A 13,608-nucleotide genomic window follows, 5' to 3' on the forward strand; every position below is an offset into this window, starting at 1 on the left:
ATCCCCTTTGGGAAAAAACATGTATCCATGAATTACCATATAGGTGGCAGTACACTAAACACAGAAAGTGTGATAAGAGATTTAGGGACACAGGTGGACAGTGGTCTCATCTTCGATAACCACATCGCCACAGCAGTCAGGAAATCCTTCTATGTGGCACACCTCATCAGGAAGGGCTTTTCATCCAGAAAAAAGGAGGTCATTGTCCCACTGTACTCATCCCTCATTAGACCCATTATAGAATACAACACCCCATTTGGTATGTACCTCCCAAGACATCTGCAACAACTGAAAAGGCCTCAGAAATACCTCACTAAAAGAATCACAGGCCTAAAGCAGATGCCCTACGCTGACCACCTTAAAAAACTTCAGCTATACTCTGTCGCATATCATCTACTCAGAGGCGATCTCTGCTTAACATACAAGGCCATGTCAAACCCAGAGCTGTTGGACATGCTACACTTAAAGAAATCCCAATCCCTCAGAGCTACATGCTCCAGGGATCTAAACCTTGTCATCACAATAAACAAAACATGCTGGAGGGATAGGTTCCTGACCCAGAGACTCCCCAGACTCTGGAATAGATTGCCCATACATGTCAAGCAGAGTGCCTTTTTGGACCTCTTCAAGAGGAATCTTGACGATTGGATGGGAGAAAGGAAATTCACCCCAGGGATCACGTCAGTCGCCCTGCTAGACAGGGGTCCAGGAAAGTAAATAATGTGGGAAGAAATAGCCAGGGAATTGTTATGGCTAGGCTTGTATAGGCCCTAGGGCTGATAGCCTAGTACCAACCTATGAACCTATAAAAAATGTTAAGTTGTTAAGTCATCTGTTCCAACCTACTGTGGTGTAGAGCTTTCATCCTCAGTTAGGGCATTTTCAGACATATGACTGGCTGCAGATTAAGACTTACAGCAAAGGCTAAGAATTTTGCTGGAAAGCTAGGCCTGGGTGTAGAAGGGTGAGTGGAAGGACAGTAACATGGGGAGGAAATAATGCACTGGCTATGTGGGCGTATGCTGGCAAGGTGGGCTGCGGTAAGAACGGGCATCTCATTATTACACTAAACGGAAGAACTAAGAAAGGCAGTCACATGTTTCATGTGAGCTCTTTATTTCAGTAATTTCAAAACAAACGGAAATGAGTAAACTAAGGTGGCCCCATCCATATACTGAACCATTAACCATGAAATAAGTCAAAAATGAGGCGCAAGTGGGGGAAGGGAAGATTTCAGATGAGTGCTTTCTTCTGTAGCTCACAGCACTCCAAAAATATAATTTAAATTCTCCCACCTTGTTTTTCCCTTGTTTCATGGCTTGGGGTTTGGTATGCAAATATGCTCACCTCAGTTTAGTCCTTTCAGGTCTCCTTAGGGCCACTGTACACATTAGACCCCCACTGGATACTTCTTACACCCTGCCTGAACCTCATAGCTCCCTTGTTCAATAAAGTTATTAGATGGCCATTCCTTTCTTCCATACCCAATCAAACTCTGACATTCAGCATTTTAGCCTTTTGACATTATTGTCTCAAGATTCTGATTTTCAAGATCTTACATTTTGATATTTTCATAGTAAACCATCACGTCATGTCTTTACTTTCTAAAGACGAGCTGTTTGTCTACTTCCCCACATGTTTATTGACTGAAGACAAGTCCTAGTGCATGGCATATTCTGAAATGTGGATCACTTAACTGAAGGCCATTTCATCAAATATCTTATAATCAAACCCATTATTCAATTGCCAGTCACAGCAATGGTCACTTCAGTAAAAGAAAATCCAGTCCATTTAAGTAAAACAGTTGTTCTGGTGAGGGTCATGGTGATAACAAAACAGTAGTATAGACCTGGCATCAATATTTCCAAACAGCTGTTCCTGTCTGCCTGGGCCTCTACCCATGGGGCCACACCTGGACTGCCTCCCATATGAAGCACCCAAGAATCATCTTTTATGGATACCAAATAACCTAAATTGACTGATTTCATCCCAAAGAAGCAGCTGCAACATTTTCAGAAACTTCTGGTTAAATGAGCTCCTTGGTCTATTATACAGAGTGACCCCTTTTCTGCTGTCCATATCTGTTATAGCATCCTTTTGGTCATTACCCATGACTACAGCTGAGGAAGGGAAAAAGCACACTGAGCAGTAATCAGAGAGCTTCATCCTAAGACCTGTTCATCACCATCACCTGGTACACTGTGCGTAGCACTTCACCTGGTACACTGTGTGTAGTACTTCACCTGGCACACTGTGCGTAGCACTTCACCTGGTACACTGTGTGTAGTACTTCACCTGGTACACTGTGTGTAGCACTTCACCTGGTACACTGTGTGTAGCACTTCACCTGGTACACTGTGCGTAGCACTTCACCTAGTACACTGTGCGTAGCACTTCACCTGGCACACTGTGCATAGCACTTCACCTGGCACACTGTGCATAGCACTTCACCTGGTACACTGTGTGTAGTACTTCACCTGGTACACTGTGTGTAGCACTTCACCTGGTACACTGTGTGTAGTACTTCACCTGGTACACTGTGTGTAGCACTTCACCTGGTACACTGTGTGTAGCACTTCACCTGGCACACTGTGCATAGCACTTCACCTGGTACACTGTGTGTAGTACTTCACCTGGTACACTGTGTGTAGCACTTCACCTGGTACACTGTGTGTAGTACTTCACCTGGTACACTGTGTGTAGTACTTCACCTGGCACACTGTGCGTAGCACTTCACCTGGTACACTGTGTGTAGCACTTCACCTGGTACACTGTGTGTAGCACTTCACCTGGTACACTGTGTGTAGTACTTCACCTGGTACACTGTGTGTAGCACTTCACCTGGCACACTGTGCGTAGCACTTCACCTGGTACACTGTGTGTAGCACTTCACCTGGTACACTGTATGTAGTACTTCACCTGGTACACTGTGCGTAGCACTTCACCTGGTACACTGTGCGTAGCACTTCACCTGGTACACTGTGTGTAGCACTTCACCTGGTACACTGTGCGTAGCACTTCACCTGGTACACTGTGTGTAGTACTTCACCTGGTACACTGTGTGTAGCACTTCACCTGGTACACTGTGTGTAGTACTTCACTTGGTACACTGTGTGTAGTACTTCACCTGGCACACTGTGCGTAGCACTTCACCTGGTACACTGTGTGTAGCACTTCACCTGGTACACTGTGTGTAGCACTTCACCTGGTACACTGTGTGTAGCACTTCACCTGGTACACTGTGCGTAGCACTTCACCTGGTACACTGTGTGTAGTTCTGCTGTAGTTGAGTAAGTCTATTAGTCAAGCTTTTAATCCACAATAACTTCAGTCTGAAAATGTCAGGATATTTAAACTCCTTTCCCATGAGGCACTTGCCCCTCCTCCTGATCTCCAAAGAGCAATCCACTTTTTTGGAAAAAAAATGATCTCTGATTTGTAATCGGTAATTTGTATCTCACTATTTCATACTCAGATACTCAGTAGTAAATTAGGCCACATTATGCCAGAAATCAGTCACTTGATATGAAAAGTGTCGCATGAAATGCAAATAACAAAGATACAGTCCATGTGTCACCAAAATGAGTAGTCTGTGCAATGTGGCTGAATTTTGATATGCAATTCATAAAAATCACAAATAGTAAGAGATAATAAATACCTCTATATGAATCCAGACACCACTGAGGGTATGCAACTTAACTCTGAGAATACAGACACAAATCTTCATTCCCAAAAGCAGGGACCAAACAACATGCGACTGTGACCTGGGACCATGTAATGCTGTATCCCAAGTTCTGTTCAAGTCACATACTCATACAGCTCCTGCAGGTCCCCAAAGTGCATATAAACAATACTGGCAAACTCTCACAGCCCCTCCATTATCTCTGATAGGACAAAGTGTAAAATCCCCTAGGGTTGGGAGGGTGGCCTAATGGTTAAGGTGTTTGCCTTACAAACACAAGGTGCAAGGTTTGAGTCTCACAAGGGATAACTGGCTAGGCTTAAAAAATGGCTCGCAAGGGCAGTTAGCCTAGTACTAACCTATGAACTTGGCCATAATGGAATCTGCATTACTTCTCCTGACTCAGCCTCTTTTTCTGTACCCTGACACATGCATTCCTAGAGATATTATGCAATGCTACCCGCTCTAATTACAGCATATATTTTTGTCCACTTTTTGAAAAAAGGGACCACTATCCTATTCTGCCGCTCCAGAAGTACCACACCATCCTTACAATGTAACATTACAAAGTTGTGTGTAAACAACATTGTATACAGTGGATATAAATTACAGCCAGTAAGTGTGAAAGTGGTTTTCAGGTTACTCATTTTTTATAATTTATGATATATGTGTACCATTAATTTGTTTTGTTTCCACCTATGGGGGAAAGGCAAGCTTAGCTTTGACACATACCTCAACAATATTTGAAATCTTCTGAATTTTCATCCAGAGTTTAGTCACTCCCAGCCTTTCTACTACAGAAATGTGTGATCTCTGCACTGACCTCATATACTGAAATAATGAAAGACCAGTTCATTGAAATTGCACAATATATACCGTATGTATAACTATCTGCAGCATTTCTTGTAGAAAGTAAATCTCTTCACACCCGCCGACCCCCAGTGCAGAGTACAAAGCAGTTATTATACTTTGTAAGGTCAACCCTCCCTTAAGAGTTTAGAAATTAACAGGACTTTCTTTCAAAATTCATATCTTAGCAAATGTATCATCTCTTTATAAGCAGCACTGTTATAGAGTAATCTGTTATAAATATATTTCAGACTTCGTTTCTTCCCATTTTTAACAGACTTGTATTTTGTGACATGTAAGCACCAAAAGACAGAAAGAAACTCCTGACCAAACTGCGGAAGTGTGCGAACCAAACACTCCACAATAAAACCACTGGTATGTTGATGCTGTAAAAAATGCTGGTAGTCCACAAGGTAAAGCAAAAAAGTTTATTGGAAGACAATAGAAAGCTGGTAAGCGCTTTCATCCTCAACAAAAGAACTTCATCAGATAAATTAAAATCAAACTCAGAACACATTTTAAAGACTCCCTCTGTGCATCACATGATAGTAGCGACTCCTCCTAAGTAACAAAAACAGTATTTATGATCAACAAGACTAAGATTCATATCAAAAATAAGTATAACTGTAACTCTGAACATATTATTTATTGTGCCCTCTGTAACCCATGTGATTGTTTTTACACTGGAAAAACTGATAGAAAATTTAAAAACAGAATATATGGACATTGGTATGAAACAAGAACAGGCAAAGAGACAGATGCTTTGTATAAACATACCTCAGAGAACAGTGACCACACTTTTAATTATTTTGTTATTGATAGTGTCACGATGGATATAAGGGGAGGTGCATGGTCTGCCTTGCTAGAAAAGAGAGAATTATACTGGCAGTTGTTGCGAACAACTGGCCAGGTTTAAATGAATCCCTCTCTGTTAATTTCCTTTTAAAATTGAGAACTTTAAACAGATGATTATTGATTTATTTATATATTTATTTATATATTTATTCATTGCTCTTTTAAAAATTGTGAAGTGGATGATCTTTTTTATATATTTTTTTATTTTTTTTATATATTTTTATATATTTTTTATATTTTTTTAAATCTATTCACATGTATTTATTTAACATTTTGTCATTGACATCACAGTTTGTATTGCCCTTTTAAATTTTTGTTACTTAGGGGGAGAGGCTACTATCATGCGAAGCACAAAGGGAGTCTTTAAAATGTGTTCTGTGTCTGATTTTAATTTATCTGATGAAGTTCTTTTGTTGAGGATGAAAGTGCTTACCAGCTTTCTATTGTCTTACAATAAACTTTTTTTCTTTACTTTGTGGACTACCAGCATTTTCTACAGCATCAATATACCAGTGGTTTTATTGCGGAGTATTTGGTTGCCACACTTCTGCATTTTGTGACATGTGGTTGTTATTAGCTTATGAGATGTAACTGTCCCATCAACTTTCTGCATAGTTGTCTGCAATGTATTACCTCATTTACCTCTCCATCTTCTGTGGATATTGATCTGATGTTGCTTATCTTCTCATACCTCTGGGAACTGGGAAACGGTGCTTTGTATTCCATGGATTGTGCCTCAAGCCAGGTTCCTTGGACCAACCTACTTACCCAGGATCTACTATTTAGTCAAAAATAAAACTGCCAAGGATTATGCACCTCAGCTAACCTAAATGATAGATGAAATCATATCTAATGAAATATTTCACTAATCAAGACCTCAGAGGTCTGCTTCACGGAAGGTAGAAACAATTCAAAGCAGCATTTGTTTAGCTAAACTTGCTATAGTTTTCTAAGCAAATAAATACATTAAAAATAGATCATTTAAAGTCCATATTTTTTAATTTAGTTACAGGAAAGCATTGATTTATCTATTTATCCACCCTTTATTTACACTCACAGTCTTATTAGGCTAGTTGCCTTTTCTTTTTTTTTCAGGAGAGACCCACAGAGGCATTTATATTGGCTAGGAGAAATCTGGCCAGGGCACTGGGGAAATTCCATTACTCTTTTTGGTATGTGCGGTCTTTGTCAGAAGTGTCGTTAAACCTTTTACAATCATTTACATTTCCACCAACTCAAGCAGATGAATAGTCAGTGTAACATCTCATCTGAAGGACAGCACACTCAGGAATGCAACATCCCCATATGCCGAATTTGATCATCAGTACTGGAAAAAAATAAACCTAATCACTTCAAGGGGGAATAAAATCTACAGCTTTCTAATTTACCTGCATCAAAGCCTGGTGTCTTACCTCTTAAGACATTGAAATGACTAAAACGTAGCATCTACAAATACCAATTAGAAAGCCTGAAGCTATTTGTGGAACTACACAGGTTAACTAGGTAAATACAGACTAGAAAGAAATGGCTGCATGGACAGACTAAGAAGAGTTGGTACTAAACTGGACTACGTTTATGGAGTCCTTTCACTTCTGGACTGAGACAAGTTTTGCTATGTATTCAATCCTATCAGATACAACTGTATAAAATAATGAGGAAGGTGTCAAAGTTACACACATCCTTTCCCCCCAGAGCAAACATTAAGCAGAAAGATGTAAGCAAATTAAAGAAAAATAAATTAGTGGTACAAATATATTATAAAACAATAAATAAAAATAAAAGTTGACTAGCCTAAAATGTGGTTACATACTTCCTGGTTGTAACTAAGAGCCAGTGTATGCAAACCTGAAACACTGAAGAACCTCAAACTCTGGGTGAATTCAGAATAGTTTGAAATAAAATTTATGAAACAAGAAGACCTAGAAAGTGGCCATTTTGGGAAGATGAAATTTAGCAGAGTTATAAAAGTGATGCCTGTGGATTAAAAGAAAATAAAAAGATAAAATGGCCTGACTGTTTTCTACACCATATCTAACCTATGACCTCCTGGAGATCAGGCCATATCTGAAGGAGGGGCAGACTGACAATGGTGAACAGAAATAGAACAACAAGCAGAACTAGTCACAGGAAGTCCACACATTATTAATCACTGGAAATACGGAGAAACAAGCTGAGCATTACACAAAGCATTGCATGTCCAGGGTATATAAAGAAAAGAATCTGAGTTGGAGAGTTTCACAATATGTTAGCTGCTGGAAATCATTAGTAAAAATTACGAAGCAGCAAAATATGAAGAAAATAGGGCATTGGCCAAGGAATACAACAGAGGTGAACAGACCGCGTACAAAGGTAGTACTGATATCTGCACATAATGTCACACGTTTAGGATAAAGGGGTGATCATAAAAAGCATGTGGGCACCTGCAGACCAAATTGTTAGGGAAATAAGTTCAAATGATACAGTAATTTCTACAACCGTCTTTTTAGATTCATTAGCTTTATCTTAAATCTATTCTATCACAACATTTTTCATATTTCAGTTTTTAACCATATGTTGAAAAGTATATGCTTACAACTTTCTAGTAAGACCACCTGTATTACAACTGACAGTTTATCAGAATGATGCATGCTTAAACCCAGTTGGAAACACAGAAGCATCTGCACTTGAACATTTGAAGTTCACATATAAGACATCACTGTTTTAACTCACACTCATACAAAAAAGTGAAACACGGCCAATCAGCCATATACAGTCACTTGTACCTAAATCAGACTACAGTACATAATGTCTGGTTTAATATAATTTATCTGATAAAGACACATCTGAAAATAACTGATCAAACCAAATTTAAACTGAACTAGAACTCTTTAATTAAATTTTGCAGTCGAAAATTATTTTTGTGTAGGGGAATTGCCACCCTCTACCTCCTTCATACCTCATTAATAAATATTCTGACTCCAAAATTATACAATGTTAAGGAGGAGAGATATAACTTTTCCTTTATTCCTGACAATGTTCGTCTTCTCAGCTGGAATGTTTAAGTAGCAGGTAAATGAAGGGATGTGTTGCAAAAATGACCATAGTCTATAGATTTATACATTACTTTGTAATTTTTTCAGAACTGTGAAGGCTGGAGAACCAAAATCGAATTAAATATCATATAACCCTGGAACATTTTTGTCATTAGCAAGTCTGCAAAGTATCTTTTTCATCTCTGGTTCAGTTTAATTTAGCATCCAGTTAAGTCAGGAACTGACAAAAGACATAAAACTGAAACAATGGCAAAACACAAATAAAAAACAATGAAAAGGAATCTCTACAATCACCTTACCCTTTAAAATCTTGTAGTTCTACTTTTTGTCCTATTAATTCCAAAAACTCTACAAAGGCAGGACTTTCTTCAGTATTACTGAACAGTTCCTCTTCTGTTGTCTGCAGGAAAAAAATCACATAAACACGAATAAGAGATGAACGCATTTATTTACAGTAAAAGTAAGTATGCTCAACTTTTGTTTAGCAATCTGATATGAAGTAAAGCTGAAAAAATGATGTGTAAAACATCATTTAAAGTACAAAAAAAGTTAGTGTGTTCTCTGGTATTGATCCAATACAAAGTCAATCTAAAGAGTGTTATTTAATATGCTTGGGAGTTATGGTGTTGCACAGTTAATGAGAGGGACTATCATCCTCCTTCTGAATGTCTGACAAAACAAACTTGTTCTCTTAGGGTGACATGGGCAAGACAGTGCTAAATGGGGGCACGTGGACAAGTGCACCTGGGAAACTGTATGCCCCCTGAATGCATCAGTCCTTCACATAAAATAAAATAAGTCACTCTTTTTATTTCTAATATGTCCTCATCCCAAGAGGAGATGTGCATGCCAACACTCCTGAAGACAGCAGAAGCAGATATCACTTGCTGCAGGAGCCGGGCTTTTGATCTTCACAGGAGAGTATAAGGAAAACAAGACTTTTGAGGGTCATGGTGGCTGTCAGTGAGAATGAGTGGAGGGGAGTGTGCATGAAATTCACAGTTTCTAGAGTAGGCAAACAGAGGTAGGAAGAATCAAACCCATAACCTCAACTACAAGGGACAGCGTATTAAGAGATTGAACCCTTAACCCTCCACACCAACTGCCAGACCTCCACTCACTTTTTGATTTTTGGTAACTCACTGAGGATTACAGTCAGTCAAAGTCAGTCATTGGAGTTTCGTAATTCTTGTTATTCAGAAAATCCATGTCTATGCAACACCAATTTTTGTTCAATAGTGTCTGGCACCTAAAGCACTGAGCTGTTAATGATTCGTTAAATGTAGTTAAAAGTACAGGGTTTGAATCCACCCACATCAATTAGTCTACAGTGTGACCATAAGTTACTTCAGATGGTACTCCTGGGTCACCCCTGAAAAGGGATACTTTCTCCTGTGGGTTTACCTGGTTATTAAATAGATAAGTAATATTTAAAATGTGTTCCTTTTGAGGACTTTGCCCCCCCCACCCAATTATTTTTATATTTGTCCAGAGTTCTTGATCAAAGAAATGGATAGTTATGTTGATCTGTTCTTGAAAAGTATAGCTTTCTGGCAAATTATTGTGGATTAAAGTCGCTAAATAATGGCAATCATGTGAGTTTCAGACTCTGTGTCCTTCAAAAATGCTTGCTAATGTAACGATCTAAGTATATAACAGAAAGATTTAAAATCTGTTCTTGTTTGTTGGGAATTTGTCTCTGATTCCTGAACTAAGAATTTGGGAAGGTATGGGGGGACATGGGGTGCATTGGAGTGGACTGTCTGGTTCTTACAACGGTGAGCTTCATTAAAGATCTCAGTCATTACTTAAGTATTTGCTCATACTTGTATTTGTTCATATGATCATAGGTAAGTACTAAGCTGCTGCCCTTGGAGGCCATTTTAAGTCTGGCCAATGTTCTTTCAAAGGTGAGAATTAAACTCTGTACCTTGTGTCCATGAGGCAAACACCTTAACTATTGTGCCAGTCCCCAAACCAATTAGTACTATGATAGCTTACCTTGTTCGTCATTTAAGGCCTAGCTAATGTCCCTCAAAGGTGAGAATCAAACTCTGTACTTTATGTCTGTGAGGAAGACAGTTTAACCATTTTGTCACTACACCCCCCCCCCCCACACTTTTTGTGTATGCAAACTCCCAGAGTAGTTATGGTATAAAGGAATGAACTGATCTTAGCAATCAAGGGCTTCAACTTATGAACCATGTTCTTTGGGTAGGTTCCTTATGTTGACTGTTGACACTGTGCTTATTTGTCAGTGAATAAACCTCGCAACATGAAGTCTACGACTTTAATATTCAAATATTATCTATGAATGCATTTTAATTTAACTTTTTTCAGAAACAAGGGTGCAAAATTACATTGTGTTGGGCTACAACAATTTGTTACTTGCTGCAGATGAGTAAAGCCTATGAGCTGCATTGTGTTGGGCTACAACAATTTGTTATGTACTGCAGATGAGTAAAGCCTATGAGCTGCATTGTGTTGGGCTACAACAATTTGTTACGTACTGCAGATGAGTAAAGCCTATGAGCTGTATTGTGTTGGGCTACAACAATTTGTTACGTACTGCAGATGAGTAAGCCTATAAGCTGTTAATGAGCTGCTTCTTGTAATGCAGGGTTTGATTCCCTCAAGCATCACTTGTCTAGTGAAACTGACAAAATCATTTCACTAGACAGTGCCTCTGCACTGCCGCAGAAGAGACATATATGTATCCAGTAGGATGTCCAAAGCTGTAAAGCTGTTAGACAAATTTATTACAAATTTGTGTTTTGAATTCTTGTTCCCTTCACATAGCCCATAATTACTGCGTCACTACATGCTATCTGACAGTGAATCCCAACACATCTGTTGTGGTTAACAGGTCACCAGATGCATTTTCAATTAACGTGAGTTTCAAAGGAAGAAAAGTGCAATGTTGTTCATTCCCTCCATTTTCAATATGACAATATTTTGTTTTGTTCATCAAATGACTGTCTGACAGGTTTCAGCAGAATGTTATGGTAACTAGGGAAAGACAGCCAAAAAATGGGATACTGCTATGGCTGCAGGGATGAAGTGATGGGGCAGCACCTGGTACATGCCACTACCTAGGGGCCTATTTGTCCATGAACTCGCTCTGCTCTTATGGTTCAGAAACTGCATGAGCATTTAGCCTCATTCATCTGCTCTACCATTTTGTTTTACTAAAGGGCAACACAGGAGGACTGCCTGATTAAGTGACTTGCTCAAAGTCACACAGGAGGCAAATGGAGGTGGAACAAATGAAACTCTGTACCCTTGACTACAATCAGTAGGTTGCTAAGAGTTTAGAGCTTTGGTCATTTGCACTAACTACAAGGACTTCACTGATATCTTTGTTTTCTGATAAACTACTGAAGGTTAAAGTCACTAAAGTTTAAAGTCAGTCAGTAATGCAAGTTAGGAGAGTTTCATGGTTTTTGTTGTTCTAATATTCAGAAAATGCATTATGATGATACAAAACCTGTTTCCCTTTTAATTTTTAAGTGAATTTGAGTAGCTTGCCTCTAAGCTGTCTCTGAATTTGCAGAACATCACTAATGTTGCCTTATAGTTATGCAGCATCCCTTATTAACTTATTTTTTTCTGATAAATTATTGAGGATTACTGTCAGTCAATAATACCAGTCATTAAAGCAGGATCATGGTAAAGTGAGGGCCTAAGCCATGTCAGTGCTCCATTACTTGACTGTCTCTTCATGATTACCATAAATACTGTTCAAACTTGTCACTGTCCAAAAGAGTCAAAGCAGGACCTAGAACACTAAATTTGGATTATAGAGATGTGTGCACACAGACCACCTGGGATGAATGGGGTTATTCCCATTAAATCCATTCTCAAGGTGAGGAGTGCCCAATATTGACTGTGACTGGCCACTTTGTGTTTTAAATATGATTTAGTTTATTTGTGAATTGTCTGATGAAGGGTACTTCACCCAAAAATGCTTACATTGAGTGTCTTAATAAATAACTGGTATTTTACAGCGTGGTGGTTCGAAACTTGTCACTGTGCATACTATTTTCTGCTTTACTTTTACAGCGATTGCAGAGATTTGATTTAAAACCTTTATCTGAAATTTTATGGTACAAACAGTAACGGCCATTCCACATTGAAAACAGAGTACATATCCCTCAACAGTCTCAGATTTTCAGAAACATCCATGACTTTGACTCAAATGTTATCTTTGTCCCTCTTAACCCCTCCTAAACCTGGTAGCATTTGGAGAAAAGGTGCTGCATTACACTTAATAAATAATGACAATAATTAGAGTTACAGACTTTTAGTTCAGGTAAGTCACATTCTCTTATTCCGTCAATGTCAATCGCTAATAGTACTAATATTTTAAATGTGTCCTTGATTGTCTCTGATTACTTCTGCATCTGTCCCTGATTTGTTTCTGTCTGAGTTTCATGACATTTGTCTCAGATTATGAGAACTATGCATGAGTAACAGTAAACTTCTCTTCCTTTGAAGCTCACACTCACTGGAATGTACTTGGCCAGTGAAGGATTATATATGCATTTAGATTCACAGATATCCCTCACACTCAGGTTTATACTGGTCTATATTACTTCAGCGAAAGGCATATCCAGAGAATATGTCTTCATCTCTCACCAGCCACCGAAATTAACTTCACTGAATTGCAGAATTTTTCCCACGGTTCGGAAACACTTGGCCATCCTCTCAACTTTTCCCTTTTCCCCACTGTAGTGCAATCTTGGAGTTGGTATATACAGTTGTGGGGTGGGTCGGGGGAAAAACCTCCAACTTGGGTGGATTTGATTTAGTTATTTTTGTCTTCCGCACCTTTGGTGGGCTAGTATTTCTGAACCATGGGAAAAAATTCTGCGGTTCACTGAAGTTAAGTTCAGTGGCTGGTGAGCAGTGAAGACATATTTTCTGAATATGATTTTCACTGAAGTAATATAGACCTGGATTATACCTATAATGTTAAATGCATCCTTCTCAGACATATTTCTAAAAAAAGAAAAAAACAAACAAAATAATGACCAAAGTCACACATTCCAAATTTAATTCACACAAACACACACACAACCAAAGTATTCCATCTTAATTCATACATACGCATATCCACACTAATCCTGCAAAGCTACCTCTGAACTGTACAGATTTTCGGAGAATCTCCAGATTTTTGCCTCATATTTT

The 13,608-nt window shown here is 38.8% G+C and overlaps 1 protein-coding gene across 2 annotated transcripts in view; it reads right to left on the reverse strand.

The window, feature by feature from the left end:
- The window catches only part of LOC122794633 (RAP1 GTPase activating protein), a 1,835,311-nt gene that overhangs the window by 616,781 nt on the left and 1,204,922 nt on the right, over positions 1–13,608 (reverse strand). For both annotated transcript variants that reach the window (XM_044063215.1, XM_044063214.1), the window contains exon 10: positions 8,718–8,818. In XM_044063215.1, coding sequence (XP_043919150.1) covers positions 8,718–8,818 — 101 coding nt within the window. The remainder of the gene's footprint in view (positions 1–8,717; positions 8,819–13,608) is intronic.

The sequence above is a fragment of the Protopterus annectens genome, chromosome 2.part1 (genome assembly GCF_019279795.1).
Source record: "Protopterus annectens isolate FY-2018-M chromosome 2.part1, PAN1.0, whole genome shotgun sequence".
Taxonomy (NCBI): Eukaryota; Metazoa; Chordata; order Ceratodontiformes; family Protopteridae; genus Protopterus; species Protopterus annectens.